Source organism: Moschus berezovskii, chromosome 20 (assembly GCF_049115385.1).
Source record: "Moschus berezovskii isolate FMDL1 chromosome 20, NW_MosBer_1.0, whole genome shotgun sequence".
NCBI classification, from domain to species: Eukaryota; Metazoa; Chordata; class Mammalia; order Artiodactyla; family Moschidae; genus Moschus; species Moschus berezovskii.
Window position 1 is genome coordinate 63,779,972 of NC_142479.1, and position 23,696 is coordinate 63,803,667.

The following is a 23,696-nucleotide window of genomic DNA, read 5'->3' on the forward strand; positions in this document are numbered from 1 at the left end:
TTGCAAAAGGGTTGGACACGATTTAGTGACTAAATCACCACCACCACCACCAGCACCTTACACCGGCACAGGAACCAAGGCTCTGGCACTTGTCTGTGCACAGCTTTCCTCTGTCCTGTCCAGCTGTCGCAGAGGCTGTGTCTTCCCCTGCAATGTCTAGGCCCAGGTTCTTATCATATTGCTTAAAGGCTAGTTGCTCTGAATGGAAGTTTGATGGAGAGTGGAGGTGGAAAGCCCCCTGGAGAGTTAGAAGTCAGCTCTTTGCAGTGCCCTTGGTGTGATGTGGTTGGCAGAAGAGCAGTCCCCAGATGTCCAGATGTTACTTCCTAGTTCTGGGACCTTGTGACTGTATTGGGTCATGTGGCAAAGAGGATTCAAGTTGCAGATGGAATTAAGGTTGCCTATTGGCTGACATGTGGAGAGATTGTCCTGGATTATCCACTGAGGCTGTGTCATCATAGGGTTCTTGAAAGTGAAAGATGAGGCCAGAGTCAATGTCAGAGTGATGCCCTATGAGAAAGACTGCACCTGCACTGCCGGCTTTGAAGGAGGAGGAAGGGGCCACGAGCCAAGGGATGTACGTGGATTCTAGCTGGAAAAGACAGGAGAATGGATTGTCCCTTGGAACCTCAGGAAGAAACCCAGCCCTGCTGACACCTGAGGTTAGCCCAGTGAGACCTGGGTTGACCTATGGCCTCTGGAACTACAAGATAATACAGTGTATTGTTTTAAGTCTCTATTTTTGTGGTGACTTGTTACAGTAGCCACGGAAAGCCAATACATTGGGGCTAGAAGTGCTTTGTGAAGGAAGCAGGATGGGAGACTTGTGTCTTTTCTAAAGGATGTCATTTCTGCATCTGTGTTTTGCTCATTTATGTCTTTTTTGGTGACTTTACCTCCCTATCTAGGAGGACTCTCACTGGGTCTGAATCACTAAATCTTGGGGAACGAATTTGGGGTAATAGTTTCTTTTTTAAAAAAGAATTCTTCATGTTTCTTTTGGCTGTGCTGGGTCGTCATTGCTGTGCTTGGGCTTTCTCTAGTTGTGGCGTGTGGGGACTACTCTGTTGTGATGCACGGGTTTCTCATTGCAGCGACTTCTCTTATTGTGGAGCACGGGCTGTAGGCGACGGGCTTCAGTAGTTGTGGTTCATAGGCTTAGTTGCTCCGGGTCATGTGGGATTTTCCCAGACCAGGGATCAAACCCATGTCCCCTGCATTGGCAAGCAGATTCTTAACCACTGGGCCACCAGGGAAGGTAATAGATCCTTAACTTTACCCCTGTAAATATTAGCTAGAGGAGAGCCTCACCCCACCACTGCCATGTGGAGTTACAAAAGCCTCGCTTCCTCTGGGCCAAGTGTCAGTGGCCACGTGGCTCCTGGGGAGGGAGGAGGGAACATGTGTGGTTAACAGCAGGCCTGCCGCTGCTCACTGGCTCCAACCCAGTGTGTGGCAGGGCCAGTTCTGAACAGAGCTGGGAGAGAAGAAATCTGCTATCCTTGCCAGGCCCCACCCTGCTTCTCTTGAGGTTGATGCAGTTTCTGACATCTTTCTTCTATAGGCACCCTCTCCCCACTCTCCAGCCACCTTAAAACCTCTCTCCTCCTGGAAACAAACTTGAGTTACCTTCATCACCAGTGTGACTTACTCCTGCAAGTCACAGAGGACCAAGAATAGTTCTCAAAGATGTTCTAATTCTTAAAGAGTTGCAGGTTAGTAGAAAGAATGACTCCTTAGTTGAGGAGTTTCTGCAGTCTTTTGTTTCATGAGCATGCGGTGGCGCGTGTGTGTGTGTGTATTTTCTGAGGAGAGGCCAAGTTGATCTTTCCTTTCGAATTGTACAATAGCCTATTTTATAAAAAATGTGGTCCTACCCAGTGGTTCCTGATGGCTCAGAGCAGCACAGAATTCAACGTGTATTCATACATTGATCAGAGATGGTTAAAAGCCAGCACTGGCGTTTTTATTTTATATCTTTTAAAATCATTGCCTTTTTTTTGCCCACTCAAGCTAATGCACATTCCAGATCTTGGCCTGACTCCATTTCTGTATGCCTTGTGCCAACTGCCAGGTTGGCATCGCTCTCCTTTCCATCAACAAAAACATGGCATTTGGACCTCTACTGAAGATGGCCCTTCATAAAATGAACTTCTCAGAGATGTTGTGGACTCAGGAGCTTATAATCTAAGATCAACAACACTGATAAGAACATAACCATTTTAAAAGTAAAAATATTAAATGAATGCATTCAAGAAGAATGAGATTTTGTTTTGTTTTGTTTTTAAATCGTTGTCACGGTTCTACCTGGAGCTGTTTCTCTATCTACGCTTCATCTCTTAGGATTTGGGGAGAGGATTTATAATATTGGTACAAAGTGCTTTGAGCATCTCAAGCTGCTTTTTTATTTCAATTAACACTAAATCCTTAGTAGAGATGCAAAAAGTCAGATGACTGTTTCTGACTATAGATGTCACTGGTTTTGTGTGTCTCAGGATCTCTACTGGTGGCGTTTTTAGATTGTACGAGAGGGTCCCCTTGTACAGGTCCTCTCCGGACACCCTCTCCAGGTTCCTACCTCTATCCAGGTAAGGAGGAGAGTCAGACTGGCTCATAGAAAGACCTCAGATCTGTGATGGGGACCTGGGTGTTCTGCTTGCTCCAGGTTCTGTACCTGGCAACCTTTCCAGAGCACAGTTTTCTGGTCTCCCAGGGCGGGTGGGAATCTTTGTTCCCTGCAGGCCTTCAGGTCCCAAAGATCCTGGGTATACACTGCTCTGCACATCTGCTCAAGAACTGTTCAAGGTCATGCATCTTGTGGATTCAGGGACATTAGAAGATCTGTCATCGGGTTGCTTGGTCTTTGCCAGGCCCTGGCATTGCTGCTGGCAGCCTGCCCTCAGTGCGGGGACCTGAGCTCCCTTTGTCACTGGCCTCAAGCTCCCTGTCCTTTTCCTTGCCTCCATCCAAACGATTCCACTTCATCCTGGCCTCTTTGGCTGCAAGCTTTCTGGTCCCAGACGTCTTTTTTAAAAATTAATATGTTATTTTTTTTAGGGCAGTACGGAGAATCCATACACCCTCTCCAGGTTCCACTATTATTACTATTTTTTCATTGTGATAAAATACACACAGCAGATTTTGAATACTGAACACTTTGAAGCACATAGTTCTACAGCATTAAATGTATTCTCATCCTTGTGCAGCCATCACCCCCATCCATCCCCAGGACTCTTCCCTCCCCTCCACCCGGGCCACTCCTCTGGCCGGGAGCTTTCCTGCATGCCTTTTCCTACTCCTCCCAATGACCCTTGTGTAGTGCACCCCAGAAAAGTTCCAGCTGCCCCTCCTGTTGGCTGTGATGTGGATCCTGCTGTGGAGCAGTCGTGTGCTCCCCATGGACCCTGGGAGTGTACCCTGGAGGAGACAGGGGGCCCCTCCCAGGCTGGCCCCCTGTCTCGGCTTGGCCCCAGCCCCTGCCCTGCCCCCAGCCTGTTGAACCCTCTAGGGGCTCCCAGTAAGGACCTAGCCTCAGGGTCAGGAGGGGGTGGCAAGTGTTCAAAGGGTGCCCATGGGAGCTGTAGGTGTGGCCTGAAAGTGGGATTGGCCCCAAGGCCAAGACTTTTCCTCTCTAAGGCCAATCACTGAAGCCTTAGAGCCTGCGAGCAGAGGGGCTGGGAGAGGGATGTGATGTGGGCTCCACCGGGAGACAGCTGGTCAGGGAAGGGCGGGGAGCAGGTGCTGGGGCAGGCCCTCCTCATCCCCACCCTGCTCCACCGAACCCTCTTCCTAGTGCTCCCCCAGTCTCTGGCCTTCTAACTCCCCACCAAGCCTGTCAGAAGCCCAGGCGTGTGCTCTGCTCCAGACACAGCTTACCCTTCAATGGTTGACACAGAAGAAATGATTCCAGCAGTGGGCACTGAAAGGCCAGGACGGCCCAACCTTAGAAATCTAGGCGGGGGACTTAACAGTAGTACAAAGGGGCCCGCTGCTTCCCAGGGGTCTGGTCGGGTGGGTCTAGGGACCCTAAGGGAGCTGGACACTGCTCTGTACGTGTGTGGCTTATCTGTGAAGGAGGAGCCACATGACTCTGATCACAAACCTTTCCACCATCCCGGGGTCATAGGGACACCCCTGAGGGACAGGCGGAGACACAGGGAGCTGCTTCCAGCTGCCCACTGCTCGTCAGGTCTCGTTGCCAGACCAGTGCGCACTGAAGCCCGGGGGCCTCCTCGCAGGAGGTCTCTGAAGGTCGTTCTCCAGGCCGACTCTTTCCATTTCACATCCCTGGACACAGAGCTGCACGTTCCTCTTCTCTGGGTGACACATGGGCCCAAGCCACGTTTACTAACCCAGTGACAGGTGCTGGGCTGCGGGCGGGGGAGAGGCCTTCTGCAGTCTTGGATCCACCCAACACTCAACATCCAACTGGTGACAGACCAGGGGAGGTGGTGGGGGAAGGCCCCGGGCAGCCACTGACATGTCATTAATTTGTGCTGATAACAGCCTGAGTGGCAGAGGGGCCCGTCTGCCTCCCGCCGGAGCCCGAGTCTCAGCCTCCCTTGGGGGTTCGGGGAGCAGTAGGTGAATGGTTCCGGTGTCACATGGTGATGGTGGTACCTGGGCGCCCCCTCCCCCAGACCTGCTGGGTCAGAGTGTAGGGATTTGCCCTCCGAGTTTCTTAAAGTCCCCTGGTTTGGAGAAGCACTGCGTCAGGTGACCTTAGAGCCTCTGGACATTGGTGCTGTTCTGGCTGAGACCTGCCTTCTTAGCGGCTCTGCTCTATTTGGGGCAGCTGCACCCCAAGAGCGCTGACCTGATCTTTGGGCGGGGAGGGCCTCCATTCTCATCCAGGAGGTGGAGGCCTTTCAGCAACTGTGCCCTCTGGGATTCTTTTCCTTCCCTCTCTTCCGACAGGGTAGGGGTAAACTCAGATTTATGTTCACCAGCTGGAGGACTTGGATAGAACTGCCAAATTAGGATGCTGCCAACTCAGATGGTGGGAGCAGAATAGAAATTCACACCAAGCAAGGAACCCAACCTCTGCGGACTTGTGTGTTGCCTGGCTTCCCCACGGTGGTCAGCCACCAGACACAAGCTGTGACTGTGGAGCTGGGGGGCACTATGTGACGTGATTGTCACTCTTGGCCTGGGCACAGGTGAGGGGCCCCTGGCAGGCCCCGCTGGGTGTGAGGCATTCTGGATACATGGGCCTTGCCTTCTAAACAGCAACAAGCCATCTCTTTCAACAGAAGCAAAATAAGGCAGTAAGGGGGATTCCAGGGGAAAGGACTGCAGGGGGTGGGGATGTGGGCAGGGAGGGCATGTTTGGAGAGCTTGCTCTGGGCTCCTTGCTTTGGCCCAAATGAGGAAGCTGTGGCTGGCAGATCCTGAGAAGGACTGCACCGGCTGGGTGCAGTCACCATATCAGCTGCCTATGAGCAGAGCCCGGTTTACTGTACACCCGGGGGGGCTGCCAGTCCCCACGGAGGAGAGGGGCTTCCATGATTGGTGGTGTGAAGGGCAGGCCGTCGAGTTTCTGAAATGTCTGTAACAGTGGCACTGCAGTGGAGTGGGGGTGGTTGCCGAGGAAAGAGGTTAACATGACCTTCCCTTCCCCCATAGCCTCCTCCCCCCTTTTTAAAATTTCTCATAAGTTTGTATATGACAAGTATCCAAGTTTTATTAAGCTTTAATTGACCTCCCTATTTTTAAAATCAAATAATAGTATACAATAAAAACGGGAAATAGTGATGAAAACAACACAAACACTCATTCGATGAGCCGGTGAATGCGCAATGTTTTCAGGTAAACGTATGCTTTAAATTAGACTTTTTGAAATATCAGAAGTAGTTCATTGAAAATGGAACCATAAGAAAATTAGATGAAAATATAAGCCAACAATTAATGGAAGAATGATAAAAAGTGTAAAACTGATTAAAAGAAATCACTAAGGGAAAGTTACCATCAGTTTGCCTAGATGTTCAAAACGTCTATTTCAAAATAGGTAACTCGATTTAAAGGCAAGCAACAAATTAGGGAATATATACATACAGCAAAAGATTAAGATCTTTGCTATATAAAGATTTCTTTCCTATCAATAAGGATTCTAACACCCGAGCAGAAATATTGGCAAAGTACACCAATAGACAATTCACAGGAAGAACACAAATGTTTAATACAAATAAGGCAACCCGCTCAAGCAAATGGATTATCAGAAAACCGTTTTGCAATGACAAAATTAGCAAAAAGTCACATCCCTCAAAACTCTGATACCTTTTTAGAAATCCATTGGACATCATATCAGTTTGGCCTCCCAAGGAAATAGCAATCCCAGAAATTAACCTAGGAAAACAGAATACAGATGAAGATTTCTGCATAAAAATGTGAAGTTTATTATTTAGGTAGCCGCTATTTGGAAAACAAACATCTAGGGATGGTGGCTGGTTCAAGAATGGTGCATTCTTGTAATATATTTGTAACTGTTAAGATGGAGGGTTGACATTTTGGATTTTTTAATTAGTTAATAATGTGGTGTATTAGTTTGCTGTGACTGCCATAAAAAGTACCACAAACTGGGAGTCTCAAGCAATAGATCAGTTTTCTCACAGTTTTAGAATCAGGAAACCTGAGATTTTGAAGGGTTGGTTCCTTCTGAGGCCTCTCTCCTTGGCTTGTAGAGAGTCGTCTTCATGTTCATGCTACATTCTCCTTGTATCAGTTCAGTTCAGTTGCTCAGTCGTGTCCGACTCTTTGCGACCCCATGAATCATAGCACGCCAGGCCTCCCTGTCCATCACCAACTCCCGGAGCTCACTCACACTCATGTCCATCGAGGTGGTGATGCCATCCAGCCATCTCGTTCTCTGTCGTCCCCGTCTCCTCCCACCCCCAATTCCTCCTAGCATCAGAGTCTTTTCCAGTGAGTCAACTCGTCGCATGAGGTGGCCAAAGTATTGGAGTTTCAGCTTTAGCATCAATCCTTCCAATGAACACCCAGGATTGATCTTTAGAATGGATTGGTTGGATCTCCTTGCAGTCCAAGGGACTCTCAAGAGTCTTCTCCAGCACCACAGTTCAAAAGCATCAATTCTTCGGTGGGTGTCTAAATCCAAATTTCCTCTTTTTAAATGACACCATGGACTTCCCTGGTGAACCAATGGTGAAGACTTCAAGATCCCAATGCAGGGGACCTGGGTTTGATCCCTGATCGAGAAACTAGATCCCACAGGCTGCAACTAAAGACCTTGCATGCAACAACTAAGCCTGGTGCAGTCAAATAAATAAATTTTTTTCAAAATAATAACAAAATAAAGGACACCAGTCACCGGATTAGGGCCCACCCTAATGACCTAATTCTGACTTGATTATCTCTATATAGAAGCTACTTTCAAATAATGTTGAATTATGAAGTGTAGGGGCTTCCCTTGTGGCTCAGATGGTCAAGAATCTACCTGCAATGCAGGAGACCTGGGTTCGATCCCGGGGTCTGGAGAAGGGAATGTCAATGCATACCAGTATTCTTGCCTGTAGAATTCCACAGACAGAGGAGCCTGGCGGGCTACAGTCCCTGGGGTTGCAAAGAGTCAGACATGACAGAGCAACTAGCGCACACACGTCAAGTGTAGGGGTGAGAACTTTAACATGAATTTTGAGGGGACACATTTTGGCTTATAACACATGGAAAAATATGTTACAACAGAAAGCAAGACATGATATAATTCCAGTAGGTGATTTTGTTTTGTTGAGATAGACGCAGGAGATAGTAGAAAATGCACAGATATTTTTGGGTTGTTGTGAGTTCAGGGACATGTGTTCTTTATACTGACACTTCTCTGAACACGTTTCATAATTAAAAAAAGAAAAAGCTTTAAAAAAATAGGTCAAGGAGTCTCCACTTCTAGTTTGAAAGAGAGCAGAGATTATGACCAGTTTTAATGGAGGCAAAATAAGTTCATGAAGGAACAAATACATTGAAAAAAATAAATGAACATTTTCTGAAGAGAGTAAATATTCATGGCTAATGTTTAACAGACGTGCGGGATCTACCAAGAAGCAGGTTATCTCCCACCCTTGAACAGCCTTGGGGGTGGAGCTGGGGAGTGTCCTTGCTTACCCAGGCTGGGTGGGGGGGCCTGGGAGCCGGAACTCCGAGCACAGAGGACAAAGTTCCACGTCCAGGTGTGTCCGCTCACTGGGTGACTTGGGGTGTGCAGTACCTATTTTCTCGTTTGCAAAACTGTGCTGCTAGGACTTGTTTCCCAGGGCGGCAGTGGGATATCACAGAAAATGTGGGGAATGCTATATGCTATATTGTGAACACTTGTCTTTTGGAATCCCCTTCAGAGCTTTCAGCACGTTCTTTTGATCATCCTCAACGGTGGCAAACCATCTTCTTCACTTAAAGATGGTGTGGTTTTTGGAATCAGCTGAGTGTTGTTTGCAGCTCATTCTGGCAGTTAGGGCAATTAAACTAAGTACCATTTGAGGCTCAGAAGGAGGTGAGGCCCCAGCCCCACCCCAGTCTTGCCCACCCGGAGGCCACGCCCCAGGAGGCCACTAAGCACCTGGACCACGGCTGGTCTGAACTAAGGTGTGCTTATGTTCAAATTAGAAACCAGACTCTGGAGATGTAAAGAATGTAAAATAGCTCATCAGTAATTTTTCCATATTGATTACATGCTGAAGTGATACTGTTGGGGATATAATGACTTAACTAAAAACATATTGTTAAAATGAATTTCCCTCATTTCTTTCTTTTTACTTTTTAAAAGTACAGCTACTAGGAAATTTAAAATTGCATATGAGGCCTCACTGTCTCCTGGGCAGTGCTGATCTGGAGAGGGGAATTCATTTTCTTGTATGGCTCATTAATTGATCTTGTAATTCTGGAGTGATTCTTGAATTCTAAAACTATTCCAGATGAATGGAATGAAGTTATCATTAGAATTGGAATATAGCTTTGTCAGGTGATAAATTTGAAAGAAAACACATATTCTGATGTGTAGGTTCCAGTGTGATTTAAGTTTCGAATCTTGGTCAGATGTCGTGTGTTCAGGCAGTGGTTAAGATGGGGGGATGTCCCCTCGACCTGGGGAGGCCAGAAGGCTTCCCCAAAAGTTGGCCTGGAGGGGATTTGGGTAGCGAGGAACAGCCCTGCCCTGAGTCTCCAGAAAGTGGTCTGAGCCAGGGGTTGGCCACGTGTAGCCCATGAACCAAATCCAGCCTTCTGCCTGTTTTGTACAGTGCACAGGCTAAGGCTGGTTCTGACATTTGTTTTTCATAATTTTATTTACTGATTTTATTTTTGGCTATGCTGGGTCTTTGTTGCTGCGAGGGCGTCTCTCCAGTTGCAGTGGGCAGGGGCTACCCCCTAGTCGTGGCGCACAGGCTTCTCACTGGCCTGGCTTCTTTGCGGAGCACGGCTCTAGAGCACTCGGGCTTCGGTAGGTACAGCGTGCGGGCTCAGTAGTTGTGGTTCCCAGGCTCCAGGACACAGGCTCAATATTTGCGGCACGTGGGCTTAGTTGCTTTGTGGCATTTTCCCAGATCAGGGGTGGAACCCATGTCTCCTGCGTTGGCAGGCAGATTCTTTACCACTGAGCCACCAGGGAAGCTCGGTTATGACATTTTAAATGATTGAAAAAAATGGAAGGATTTTCCTGTGTGACGTCAGAATTATATGGAACTGGCGTGAGTGAAGTGAAGTGAAAGTGTTAGCCTCTCAGCCGTGTCTGACTCTTTGTGACCCCATGGACTGTAGCCCGCCAGTCTTTTCTGTCCATGGAATTCTCCAGGCAAGAGTAATCAAGTGGGTAGCCATTCCCTTCTCCAGGAAATCTTCTAAACCCAGGAATTGAACCTGGGTCTCCTGCATTGCAGGCAGATTCCTTACCATCTGAGCCACCGGGGAAGCAAACAGTCTGGTGGGAGCACAGTCACACCTGCCCAAGAACTGCCTACTTTGGCACAGCAGGGGAGAGTTGAGTATCTCCATGGTGACCATTGGGCCCACAGAGCCACAAATATTTCCTTTCTGGCCCTTTACAGAGCCAGCTTGCCATTGCCGGGGCTGAGGGGTCAACTTGATTTTGTAGCCCACACTGAAAGTGGGGTCTCAGGCTTGGGGGATGCCTGAGAAGGGGTGGATTTGGGGACCCTGGACATGGCCGAGATAGAGGGGCTTCTGTGGTTCAGGGATGAGAAAGCAAGGACCCCAGCTGGTCCTGGATCCCCAGAGCTGGTGATTTTCAAAGTCCTCCTGCCCTTAGGGCTTCCCCAGTGGCTCAGATGATAAAGTGTCTGCCTGCAACGTGGGAGACCCGGGTTCGATCACTGGGTTGGGAAGATCCCCTGGAGAAGGAAATGGCAACCCACTCCAGTACTCTTGCCTGGAAAATCCCATGGACAGAGGAGCCTGGTAGGTTATGGTCCATGGGGTGGCAAAGAGTCGGACACGACTGAGCGACTTCACTTCACTCCTGCCCTTAGGAACTTCAGCAATGACAGAGAAGAGAGTGGTGGATTGCTCTAGGTAAAGGTGCCAGGATGGGAAGGATGGCTCTGTGGGGGCCCCCATGGAACTGTGTTTGGGAGAGTTAGTAGCCCTGGATACAACTGGAAATATGCAGGTGGAGGGGAGATCAGAGCAAGGGGCTCAGAGGGGCAACTGGAGAGCCATAAGGGGCTGAGGATCCAGCCTTCAGCCGCCGGGTCCCAAGACATTGAAGGAAATTAGTGCCGAGACCACCCCTCCCCTGCTGAGCCAGATGGCTCCCTGGTCCCTGCCCTCTGCCCCAAGAAACTGTCCAAGCACTGGACACAAAGAGAACTCCATTTAGGGAGCATCCTAAATCAGCCCTGGATTTAGGCTAAGTATACAAAATGCAGAAAGTGCGAAGAACAATATAATTTACCCTGAGAAGCTCCTCCAGTTGATAATTTAAAAAAACTTTATTGTGGTAAAATATACATGACATAGGGAATTCCCTGGTGGTTAGGACTCTGTGGTCTAAACCATTTTCAAGTGACAGTTCAGTGGCACTGGGGACATTTGGGTCCATGTTGTGCAGCCATCACCAGCATCCATTTCCATAACTTCTTCATCTTCCCAAACAGCAACTCTCCCCATTAAACACTAACTCCCCAGCCCTGGGCACCCACCCTTCTATTCTCTGTCTCTATGAGTTTGACTGTCCCAGGTACCTCATGTAAATGCAATCTTTGTCCTTCTGTGACTGGCTGGTTTCACTGAGTATGTCCTCAAGTTCCATCCGTGTTGTAGCAGGTGTCAGAATTTCTCTCCTTCTGAAGGCTCAGTAATATCCCATCATGTGGACAGACTCTGTTTTGTTTATCTATTCCCAGTCAATGACTTTATCATATTGGCTTCAAGTCTTTTTTTTTTTTTCCTTTCTCTGAGAGTTGGAATTGCAGCCCATCTGTGACACTCCCATTCCAGCCACCTCACCCTTCAAGGCTGGCCTGCACCCTGCCCAGTGTGGCCTGGGTCTCAGACATCTATGATCTCTGACCAGGAACTAGCTTTCCACACATCTGTTCATTTACACAGGCGACATCATGCCCATGGCAGGCACTCCCAGCTTGGTAGGCAGCCTTCATGAGCCCCATGGACAGGAACATTTGGTTGGTTCACATAGCTGCTGCCTGGGCTTCTGTTTCATTTTTGCTGGAATTAACATTGCTTTTTGCCAGCGTGTCAGGTGTTGGGTTTTCATTTCATGTTCTCAGTCCTTCCGTTTCCCCTTCTGTGAATCATCTGCTTTTTCTGTTGGAATATTGCTCCTTTTTGTGGGGAGCCTTTAGGAATTCTGTATATATTCTCAAGCTGATCCTTTGATTCCTAGTTGTTGTTTGTTTTTTTTAAGAATGAGTTGGGTGTTAACCTGAGTCCTTTACCTATCACTTGTGACCCCTTCCCAGCAGAGGCGGCCAGCATGTGTTAGGACAAGAGGTTGGGCTTTGGGATGATGACACACGGGTCCGTTGAGGATGGAGAAGACCCGGAGGGGTGGGAAGGAAGAGGGAGAACCAGAACATTCCCTGGGAAGCAGAGGGCTGAGAACCTTAGGAAGGAAGGGACACAGTGGTGAACCCTGAGCAAAGAAAAAGCCCAGAGGTTTCCCTGGTGGCTCAGATGGTACAGAATCCACCTGCAATGCAGGAGACCTGGGTTTGATCCCTGGGTTGGGAAGATCTCCTGGAGGAGGGCCTGGCAACCTACTGCAGTATTCTTGCTTGAACTGTGCTGTTGGAGAAGACTCTTGAGGGTCCCTTGGACAGCAAGGAGATCAAACCAGTCAATCCTAAAGGAAATCAGTCCTGAATATTCATTGGAAGGGCTGATGCTGAAGCTGGAACTCCAATACTTTGGCTGCCTGATGCGAAGAACTGACTCATTAGAAAAGACCCTGATGCTGGGAAAAATTGAAGGCAGGAGGAGAAGGGGATGACAGAGGATGAGATGGTTGGATGGCATCACCGACTCAACAAACATGAGTTTGAGCAAGCTCCGGGAGTTGGTGATGGACAGGGAAGCCTAGCATGCTGCAGTCCATGGGGTCTCAAAGAGTCGGACACAGCTGAGTGACTGAACTGAACTGCTGTGGGAACAGGTTCCTCTAGACCGGTCCTTTTGTAGGAGGTGCACACTTTGGGCTTGTGGGATCTTAGTTCCCAACAAGAGTTTGAAACTGGGCCCACAGCAGTGAAAGTGCCCAGTTCTAACCACGTCACTGACAGGGAATTCCCTTGACTGATTCTTAATGGGGTGATTTTGCCTTTGAAGGATGTTTGCAATGCTGGAGACATTTTTGGTTGCAGGACCCCTTCTGTGGTTGCACAACTTCCATTTACAGCTTACTGGTGTGGGACACGGTGCTGCCCCAGGGATGCCCTGTCCATGTTGATGACCTTGGGCCATGCCTGTCCTCTCTCTTCCTCCCCCAGGCAGGTCTGGAAGAGCCCCATCTGGGCCCAAGTGTGCGGAGGATGGAAACACTGCCTCGGCAATGTCTCTGGGCCGCCTCCTTCGCCGGGCCTCCTCCAAAGCCTCGGACCTCCTGACCCTCACCCCGGGTGGTGGCGGCGGCAGCGGGGCCCCCTCCATCCTGGATGGGGAGATCATCTACTCCAAGAACAATGTCTGTGTGCACCCCCCAGAGGGGCTGCAGGGACTGGGGGAACACCACCCAGGTGAGCCCGGTGCAGGGAACCTGGGGTCACGGGCTGGGAGAAGAAGGCTTGGGGTCATGGGCCCAGGGAGAGCTGGCTGATCTCTCTGAAGTTAGCAAGCTCCTGCATCACTTCCCTGTTTGCCCTAATTTCCCCATCTGGGAAGCACACCAGTGACCTTTGACTTACGGAGGGGAGGCAGGACGGTCAAAGGGGAATTAGCTGTGTTTGCAATGGAAGAGGGCATTCGTGCATACAGGGCTGCTGCTAGAGGGCTGCTGGGAGGCGGGAGCCCCCCAGCTGCAGGGAGGGAAGTGGGGCATCATCTTCAGGTAGCTGCCTGGTGGGGGGATTTCCCCCAGGCCCCCTTGAGTGTGTGTGGGAACACAGCCCTCAGGTCAGGCTTGGTGGTTTCATCCCTTCCTGCAGCCGCCCAGAGGGTGGGCTGAGGACCCAGCAGGTTGTGAAGCGGGCCTGGGACGCTGGGACGCGGAAATCATTGATCCTGCGCACCCTTTGTGCTTAAATCCACTGTTTCGAAATGGGGAAAGGAAGCTCTCAGCCTCTGCACAGGTGGAGATGGAGGGTCCTTTCCTGGCCCTCCACACCAGAGCCTGGAGTTACCCTGGGCTGTTTGAGGGACACTCCATCCTGTGGCTCTCCCGAGTCCCAGGAGTGGGCAACTTTTTCTGTGGTGACAGTGACTTTGCAATCTTTTGCCAAGCTGCAGAGGAGACTGCATTTTTTTCTAGGGCTCCAGTTGTATTCTGAGCCCCCAGACAGCAAGCTGTCTTGTGCACTAAGGGAGTGGGCACAGATTCGCTTTGCAGGAGTGTCACTGATTGTGGCTCTTCTTGGGCAGAGAACCTGGGGGTGTTAGACCTGGTTATGGCAGCGCACCACCCACACCTGAGTCCCTCAGCCCTGCTGCTTCCAGGAAGCATCCAAAAGATGGATTAGTGATACTAGAAGCCTGTGTGGTCCTCTGTTATTTGTGCAAGTGTACAGGATACATGTATTGCTTTATTTAATTTGCACAACAATCTGATGAGAATTGCACAACAATTGCACAACAATCTGAGAGCCTGGGTGGGCCTCTCTCTTAGAGAAGGAGGCTGGTGTTCAGAGGAGCTCCCCAACACCAGCCAGGGTAGAGGTAGAGTGAGGGCAGGCCCTGGGCGCTTCCTGAGGCCTCTCTAGGCTGCTGAAGGGTGCTTCTGGGTCCCCAGTCCCCGTGCACCTGCAGCCTGGCTGCAGCCCACCAGCGTCCAGACAGAAAGTCTCACATCAGACGTCAGCACATTTAAAAATTACGAATTACAATCAGATCTGGGCACTTTACTGCATACAAATTAGGTGTCGACAAAGTACTGAATAAATAAATTTATTTTTAAAAAGACAAGAAGTTTAACTTATGCTAATGAACACTTCAGAAAGTATTCTGTCCTTCTGCCTTGATAAGCATGTCTTTACAGTAGACCGTTAGGTACAGATTTAGAGTCACCAGAGCCCCCAGGTTCCAAAGCAGGAGAGCCGACTTCCAGCCCCAGCTCTTTCCTGGATTATAAGGACCCCGAGCCTTCTCCAGGGGACATCACAGGTCAGGTGGAAAGTCCCAAACAGGTCCTGGAAGCAGATTCTGAACTGTGAGGGTGGTGGATTCCAGGTCCTGGTCCCTGAACTATGCTCTAGAAGGCTGAGTGGCATGTCGCCTTGCCCCTGTGGATGCCTGACCATAGGCCCAAATTCCAAGGACTCAGGGGGCAGGAGCAGAGGTCCTAGGCCTGGGTCTGAGGGTGTTGCATATTCTGGGCATAAAGCAAAAAGAAAAGCTGCAGCCTTTGAAGGGCTTCTGGTATCATCCTTGCCTGATGGGAGGCAAGGGAGAGGGGGCCAGAGGTCTCAGGGTCCCTTCCCAACCCAAAGCCATGTGGAGACACTTGACCTCACCTGAACATTATTCTTCTGGACAACTGGTTGACAGCCCCCGAGTTACCCGCTGTTTGGAAATGGGAGCTGGGCTAAGGATTCTGGGTTGAGTCAGAGCCCTGGGGCATGACAGGGGCCCCAGCTTCTGCCCCAGGGGCTTCTCAGAGACCCAAAGGCCTGGGAACCTGGGTGCCATAGGCCTAAGAGTCAGGACATCCCCAAATGGCAGGTGTCTCAGGAGGAAAGGCCACCTTCCTCTCAGATTGAGCATTCAGGGGCCCTAAGAGCCCACCCATGTGCTGCTGGCCTTGGAGAACTGCACTTCTCTTCTTTGTCAGCAATCCAGGACATGACATTGAAGATGACCCTCCTTCCGAAAAGCAGTGTTAAAGATGAGATGCTGAGAAGCCTCAGTCAACAGGGATGCCACTCATCTTGGATTTATCTTTTGTGTGATGTAGTGATAAAGTCTGCAGCCTGAGTCCCTCCTAAGATTGCAGTGAAGCCGGTGGCGCTTCTGGGTCCCTGTGCACCTCCCCAGCCACCTGGGCTCATCTGGATGGGGAGGCTGATGGAGGCAGGGGAGCCCTGGGGCCGCCAGGGCTGTGGACAGGGTGGGGCTCTGAACAAGAGGAGGCGGGAAGGCACAGGACAGACTGCTGCTTGAGGGCTCGCCCCCTCGATCTGCTCTGTGTGTGCTTAGGAAACGCCCACAGCTCTCATTCATCCTGAGTTCAACTGTACCCCTCAGGTGTGTTTTCTTAGGGCCGGGCTGCACAGCCCCACAGCTTCACTCGCCCGGGTGTGGCTCCGGGAAGAAGCCAGCTGGGGGCACTTGGTGCACGGCCCTCCCTAACCGTCTGTGCTTATGACCCCTCATAGGCTACCTGTGCTTGTACATGGAGAAGGACGAACTGCTGGGGGCCACCCTCATCCTCGCGTGGGTCCCCAACTCCCGCATCCAGAAGCAGGACGAGGAGGCGCTGCGCTATATCACCCCCGAGAGTTCCCCCGTGCGCAAGGCACCCCGCCCTCGGGGCCGGCGTGCCCAGAGCTCAGGGGCCTCCCACCAGCCGTCCCCAACGGAGCTCAGGTCCACCCTGATCCCCAGAGACGAGGACATCCTGGCGGAGGCCCAGAGCATTCGAGACGCCGAGTGTGTCAGCCCTTCGCCCGAGGACGGGGAGAAGCTGGCCCCGGGCCTGGGGACAGACGGCCCCCTCCCGGCCTTGCCGCCGGCCCACAGCGACTCAGGAATCTTGTCAGCCATCAGCTCGCAAGACGGGGCAGAAGAGGGCCGGGAGCCCCGACCCGAGGTGGGCGAGGAGGAGGGTTCCTTGGAGCTGTCGGCTGAGGGTGTGAGCAGGGCCAGTTCCTTTGACTCGGACTCAGAGGCCTTCTCTTCGCCCTTCTGCCTCTCGCCCATCAGCGCCGCCCTCGCGGAGAGCAGCAGCTCCGTGTTCCTGGAGAGCGAGAGCGGGTGAGTTCCCCACTGCCCGCTGCGTCTCGGGCCGAGAGCAAGGGCCTGTGTCCCCGCTCTGCTCACTGAGCGCGGAGGACGCCCCCATGCCATCCCGCGGGCACCAGAGTGCCTTCACTTCATGCCGCCCCGGGGGGTTGTGAAGGACACGCAGCCTGGGCTGGGGGGCTGGGAGTTCCCTCTTCCTTCCCAGCCAAGTCTGACCAGCCCCGTACCCGAGTCCAGACCCCCTGGGACCAGGCCTCAGCATCCTGGCGTCTTCTATGCTCATCACTGGAGGGACTGAGATGGTCCGTCAGGCAAACCCAGGGAGGCCAGGGTGGCGGCAGAAGGCTTGTCGGGGAGGCCTGGTCCCCAGCCAGGCTCTGTGCTCTGCCTGGGGCCAAGACAGGCATGGGGCCCAGCCCACCAGAGGGGCCCTTAGCCTTTCTACTTCTCACACCCTCAAGCTGTAAGAGGCTGGAACGCAGCCCCAGGGGGAAGTTGGCAGCATTTACTGTACAGCCGAGAGCCCAGGGGAACCAGATGCTTGGGCACATTAGCGGGCTCACTTTACTTGCCACCCACACAGGGGCTGGGAGGAGCAGCAATGAGATGTTGCCTGAAGGGGAAGGGTTATCATAATGTCACATGGTGTCATTGTTAGGGGGCCTCGGGGCCTCCCAGAGGTGGGCACGCACAAGGCTCATGAACCACAGGCTTGGGCTGACTCAGAGCAGCCGGGGCAGGCGTGGGATGGGCAAGCACGGGATTTCTACAGCCCCTTCCTGTGCTTGGCTGTGGTCCTTGTTCTCATTAATTTCCAGGCTAAGATGGTGATGACAGTAAGTGCTGACATTAGTCAGTCAGCATGTAAGTCTTGAGCTCATGATGTGAGCTGGGCATGTGATCAGTGTGGATGTCTGAGTTTTGCCTGCGTGCAGGGCATGTGGGCCTTGGATTAATTCTTTTTAGGCTCACAAGAACCCCAAACCCTGTGAGGTGGGTGCTCGCATCACCCTCTGTGTGTCGAAGGGAGAAGTAAGGCTCAGAAAGGTTAAGCAACTTGCTGGAGGTCACCCAGCCGGTTCAGGAGCTGAGCCAGATTTGAACCCTGCTGGGTTTACAATGGACCTAAAGCAATAAGTTAACAGGAACTGATGTGAGAAAAGGAACAGCATGGAGGAATGTGGAGCGCTTTGCTGGTTTCAGAGGGAAGGAATTTGGGACGCATTCTTTCCTGTTTTCTTCCCCAGTAAGATGTGGTCCATTAAAGCCCACGGGTGGACTGAAAACATTCTTCTCGCATACTGAAGGGTGCATGTAAGGGAGCGGTCGGCCAGCCGCAGCCAAGAACTTCAGTGCCCCATGAGGTTCCCTGAGCCGTGTGCCCGTTTCCCACCAGGGAACCAGGCTCAGAAGGAAACTTGAAGCCCTGCCTGAGTCCCGCTGCCAGTGGGGCTCTGTCAGAGCTCCCCCTGGTGGTGCCACGCTGCCAGTTACTCCCCATCAGCCCTTCTCAGCCACTTTCTGTCTCTATGGATTGCCTGTTCTGGACATTTCACGTCAATGGGATCATGCAACTTGTGTCCTTTCGTGTCTGCCTCCTTTCACTGAGCATAATGTTCTCAAGGTCCATCCAAGCGTGTCAGGACTCCATTCATTTTTATGACTGGTTAATACTCCCAGCAATTTTCACTTCCTGTTGGATTTGGAAACATTATTCTGTACTGCGTGCAGATTCCTAACCTGAAGCTGGGTGCCATCTGTCAGGTGTGGGAGTTTGGCTATCCCGCCATGAGTCCTTTCTGTGGTCATGCTTTGGAAACCCAAGTTACATGTTCCAGACCCCTGTTCCACCCAATTTACCTTAAGGTTCATGTTTCTGCTTAGAGCTGCAGGGCATACTCAGAAGGAAGACTGTAGTGTCATGAGGGAGATCCCTCCTTCACCGTGGAGCCTCAACAATTCCATATTGCTTGCTTTTCTGGCTCAGTCTGTCCAGTTCCGCCGAGGCTTTGGGCTGGGGCAGGATGTCCCCCTCCCTGCTTCCTGGGAGCATGTGCTTCAGGCAGGGGCTGATGTGAAAACAGACTGTTTTTGAGATGCTATGTGAGAGGTATTACATGGAGGCATCCTAGTTCCTGACCCAGCCATGCTTGACAGGTTGCTGGAAGTTTAAAAAAAAGAAAAAAGCATCTATGGATTTCAAGAGGGACTGGGTGGACCCTGGACTCTGCATTTTCTGCCAGGCTGCTCCTGCTTCTTTGCTCCTGGAGTTGAGTTGTGATTTTGTCTCCCCACCACATTCGAGACCTGACAGCAAAGCTGGCATGTCTCCACTTCTTCCTGCCCCCTACTCCCCTACAGCTCCCACCCAGTGATGGGCCTGGAAATCTGGACTAAATGGTCAGTAGCACTGGGTGCTATAGAGCAAGGCTTCCCAGCTCAGCAAAAAATGAGAATGCTTGAGGCAGCTTTGAAGGCCCCTGATTCCCAGGCCCACCCAGACTGATTGAACCGGAATGACTGGGGTGGTGCCTGGGCACGGGCAGGGTTTGACCTCTCCAAGGGTCTCCAAAGTGCCGCCGGGCTTGAGAACCACTGTTGTGATAAGCAGACCTTCCCTCACAGCTCAAGTGGTAAATCATATGCCTGCAATGCAGGAGACCCCGGTTCAGTTCCTGGGTCGGGAAGGTCCACTGGAGAAGGGATAGGCTACCTACACCAGTATCCTTGGGCTTCCCTTGTGGCTCAGCTGGTAAAGAATGCACCTGCATTGCAGAAGACCTGGGTTTGATCCCTGGGTTGGGAAAATCCCCTGGAGAAGGGAAAGGCTACCCACTCGAGTATTCTGGCCTGGAGGATTCCATGGACAAAGGAACCTGGCAGGCTACAGTCCAAGGAGCACAGAGGGGCATGGGCCTTGTAGAGAGGGCATCTGGGGTGAGGTCCTGGAGCACCAGCATCTGCTGGACCAGACTCCCCACAGGGAGCTTGTCTTTGAGGATTTGAATGTGTCCGTAGTAGCTCCAGGAACAGAGGCTCTTCGTTTAACTGGGAACTGGGTCCCCTCGGGGGAGCAGACAGGCTGGCTCACAGGATCCCTCTAGTGGCAGAACCAAAGAACTACATGTGGAGACTGAGCGTGTGGCTGGGCAAGGGTGGGAGGAGCAACCCCCCATCTGAGAGTCCTGTAAACATTTTGTGATGTGGCAAGTAGTTTACGGATGGGTCGAGTGGTTAGAATGACAGTGTCCATTTGTGTGCTACCTGTGGGGTTTAGCCAGGCACAGCCTCATCCCTAGATGAGGCCACCTGCCTTAGCCACCTCAGCACAGTGATGGCTGGAAATTCTTGACCACGTGAGTGTCCAAAGACTGTTGGGAGGTGGGTGGACAAGGAAGGCTATGTGACTGACTTGCCATCATGGACCTTCCTCCCACCGAGGACCGAGTTCTACAAGCAGGGGTTAGGGTCTGTGGCTGTCTCAGTCCCGTACCTTCCATAGTGTCAGAAATCAAGGCTTTGGGTTGGGATGAAGGTGAGAATAACCACCAGACAAGATCAGTGGCCAGCCAGTCATTCATTTATGTCCTGAGAGGTACCTTGTCCAGTCTCTAGGGATAGTTGGATGAGGATGTTGTATAACAGGACCCCCATGTGGACCCCTATGTGGCATCTCAACTGCCCCCCACCTGGGGAAGTATGTGGTGACATTTATGAGCTGAAAACACAGCTGCCACTCCCTAAATCAAAAGGTGTCTTCTGGAACTCATCCCAAGAACCAATCTAAATTACAGAAATAAAGCATATTTGCATGAAGATGTCCATCTTGCTCTTCTTTATAATGGAGGAAAAAAGGGACAAATCTACAGAAAGAGATGCATCCATTACTGATCATCTTCTGGGTTAAGGGGTTTTATTGGGGACCTGTGAGCCCCCTGAGGTCTTCCACCTCTTCCTGTGTGCTCATGGTATTCATTTACCTGAGGAGGGGGCACTTCTGGCCCCAAAGGTGCAGAACCTTAGTACTGCCAGACAGAAGATTGTGCAGTATTAGTAAAGGTTATACATCAGTGTGGAAATTTATGGTGTATCCGTAGCAAAGCAGGTAGCAAATAATATACACATTTTGACTGAAATCCATGGGAAGGCCTGATGCATGAATGAGGCTATCCAAGCAGCGCTGCCTACTAGAACTTTCCTGATCTGTGCCATCGCGACAACGCCACTGTCTTGCTTACCTGGGGAATACGTGAAAAGTGGCTAGTGTGACTGACAAGCTGAATTTTTAATTTTACGTGATATTGATTAAGATAAATTTAAGTGACACATGTGAACACCCCATTGGACAGCACCAGTTGAGAGGAAGCTGTGCCAATATGTTAGGATAGTGTGGTTGTGAGTCATTTTTTTTTCTTTCTTATGTTTCAAAAATGCTACAGTGTGACTGTATTAATCATATGATGAAAACAAGTTTTAAAACTAGATAGCCAGGGACTTCCCTGGTGGCCCAGTGGTTAAGAATCTGCCTTCCAATGTAGGGGACGTGGGTTGGATCCCTGGTTGAGGAACTGAGATCCCACGTGCTGCAGCTAAGAGTTTGCATGCCGCAACTAAATATCCCACATGCCCCAACTAAAGAACTTACACGCCGAAGATCAAAGATCCCGTGTGCTGCAACTAAGAGCTGATGCAGTCAGATAAATAAATATTTTAAAAAATAGATCACATAGCTCACAGCCACTGCATAGCTCAGACCAGTTCACCCCCGTCTGCTGTCTTGCATGCTTGTTAATGAGAAGGCCCCCTAAGACCCCGTGAAGTCCTCCTCACAAAGCTGATGCTGATTGTCTGCCACCCTCCTCCCCAGAGCTGTCATCGGCGCCCCCACCCCCAGGGTAAATGTGTGCCAAGTGAAGGGTGGTGGTCAGGTTACACAGTGAGCTGGGTGGCCTTCAAGGCTCTCACCTTGGCATCACTGGGGCGGTGGTCTAGCCAGCGCAGACACGGGTTCAGGAGAGTCAGGTGCAGCCATGGGGGGATGACAGCTGCCTGTCCCCGGGGTCCTCCTTGGATGCTCACCTTCCTGCTGACCTCTCCTCTCCTCTTTTCCCATGCTTGCTGTGGTTCGGCCAGCCGTCCTCCACAGCCTCACCCTTCCGCAGCCCCCCTCCAGCTGGAATGTGCTGCCCTCCCTTGGTGAAACCCCAGCCAGACTGTGGTCTCCCCCATGACCCCAGCTTGTTCCCCAGGGCTCCTGCCGCTTTCCCCAGGCATCTTGTTTATGTGGCATTTAGCATGTGCTGCCTCCTGCTGCTGCTTTTCCTTGAGCTTTACCGTCTTCTGGACCAGCGCCGTCCTATAGGACTTTCCATGGTGATGAATGCTGTCCAGGGCGGTAACTACTGGCCATGTGTGGCTGTGGACTCCTGGAAATGTGGCTCTGGAAACCGAGCAACTGGATTTTTAGTGTTTTCATCTTTAATGAATTTAAAGTCCAGCAGCTACAGGCAGTGAGGGCTTCCATGTTGGACAGTGCAGGCCCAGAAGAAACTGCTTCTGGGGGGTGGGAGGGGGAGAGTGGTAGTCACCCTCCTTGCAAAGAGGATCCCCTCAGAGTGCTCTGTCGAGAGAGAGAAAGGGGAAAAGGCCAGAAAAGTGACCAGGTGTCCCCGCCCCCCACCCAGGGGCTGGTTTCCTAGGGGGTGGATGGCAGGAGGGGTCACAAGCAGAAGCCAGTGAGGAGGGAGGATAACGATGGAGCCAGCCCCGAGGGCAGTGAGTGCGACAGCATGACGGCACCCACCCCACAGAGGGAGCCAGGCTGAAATAAATGGCATCTTAAGTGCTTTTTGCCTTTAGGAGGAGAAGGCTCTATGACACCAGAGTATCAGCCGTAAAGGCTGAATTATTCATACGGTCTCGATGTCGCTGGTGTAACTGGCCCTGCTTCTCCTACCCTGCTCTGGGGAGAATCCAGCCTCTGAAGGACCTGAAGCCTACGAGCTGGGTGGGTCAGGGCCGGGTGCTGTCACTGATGGGGGAGCTGCCAGGAGGGACCCAGAGGGGGTCATGCTGGTCACCTGAAGCCTGGTGAGGGGGCAGGCTGTGCGATGCCATGAGATTCTTAGTTGCTTTGGGCGGTTTTCATAAATAGCCTTGCCGTTCCTTTTCTGTCCATCTTGGGGCAGGTGGGCAAGCCTGCAGGAGTAGAAACTGCAGGGCGTGGGGGGTGATATAAGCAAAGAAGACACTTTTTACCCCTTCCCACCCAGAGTAGCTAAAGCAAATAAGGACCGTTTCCCAGAGGTGGGAGATGAAGGAAGAAGAGGAGGGGGGCCAGAAGGATGGGACCCTAAAGAGATGAAGAGAGGAAGGGCCAGTGGCTGGGCCAGTGGATGTCCTCGGAGGCCATTCCAGCAGCAGTGGGACTGGGGATGGGTGAGGGAAGGTCCCGGGGCTGTGCTGCCCAGGAGAGGAGGGTAATTGTTGTTGGAGAGCATGAACGTGGGTCGTGGAGAGATTTAAGAGGTGGAATGGCCAAGAGTTGGTGAGAAGAGGGATGGCCAGGTGCTGGGGGGCACACCCCCCAAATTTCCGGAAGATATCTCTGGGCTAGCTCAGTACTGGGCCAGGCCGGTGCCCCCGATGCCCTGAGGATGCTCCTGGAACACCCACCTTCACCCCCTGGGGGGCCCCAGCAGCAGCCTGGCAGCCGAGAAGCTGGCAGCTTCCAAAGATCTGTTGTTTGGGTTTGTTTGTGCTTCTGTAACCGGGAGCTGAGATTTATTTCTTTAAAACATCCCATCTCCCGACACCCTGCAATCTGTTCTGCGCGTCGTTAAGACTAATCTTGTCTTATGTTTCTGTAGCACTCGGCAGGCTCTGCGTCGGCATCTCTCCCTCCACACCGCCCCCCTCACCCAACATCCCTGCTCCGTGTGCGGCCCCCCAGCCAAGGTGGCAGTCACTCACCACTGCCCTGCTCCATGCCTAGGGCTGACCGATAGCAGGGGTCCAAAGGAAGCCTATTTGAGAAGGGCAGCTGGTAGGACTGAGCCCTTGGGCCAGCCTGGGAGCCTCACTGCCAGGCAGGGAAGCCAGGCGCT

The 23,696-nt window shown here is 51.7% G+C and overlaps 1 protein-coding gene across 5 annotated transcripts in view; it reads left to right on the forward strand.

Moving 5' to 3' along the window:
- TBC1D16 (TBC1 domain family member 16) overlaps positions 1-23,696 on the forward strand; it is an 88,933-nt gene that overhangs the window by 5,525 nt on the left and 59,712 nt on the right. For 4 of the 5 annotated variants that reach the window (XM_055408411.2, XM_055408414.2, XM_055408413.2 and 1 more), the window contains exons 2-3: positions 12,969-13,214; positions 16,005-16,602. In XM_055408411.2, the coding sequence (XP_055264386.2) occupies positions 13,031-13,214; positions 16,005-16,602 (782 nt within the window). In that variant the 5' untranslated portion in view covers positions 12,969-13,030. The remainder of the gene's footprint in view (positions 1-12,968; positions 13,215-16,004; positions 16,603-23,696) is intronic. The other variant, XM_055408412.2, reaches the window with a different exon arrangement.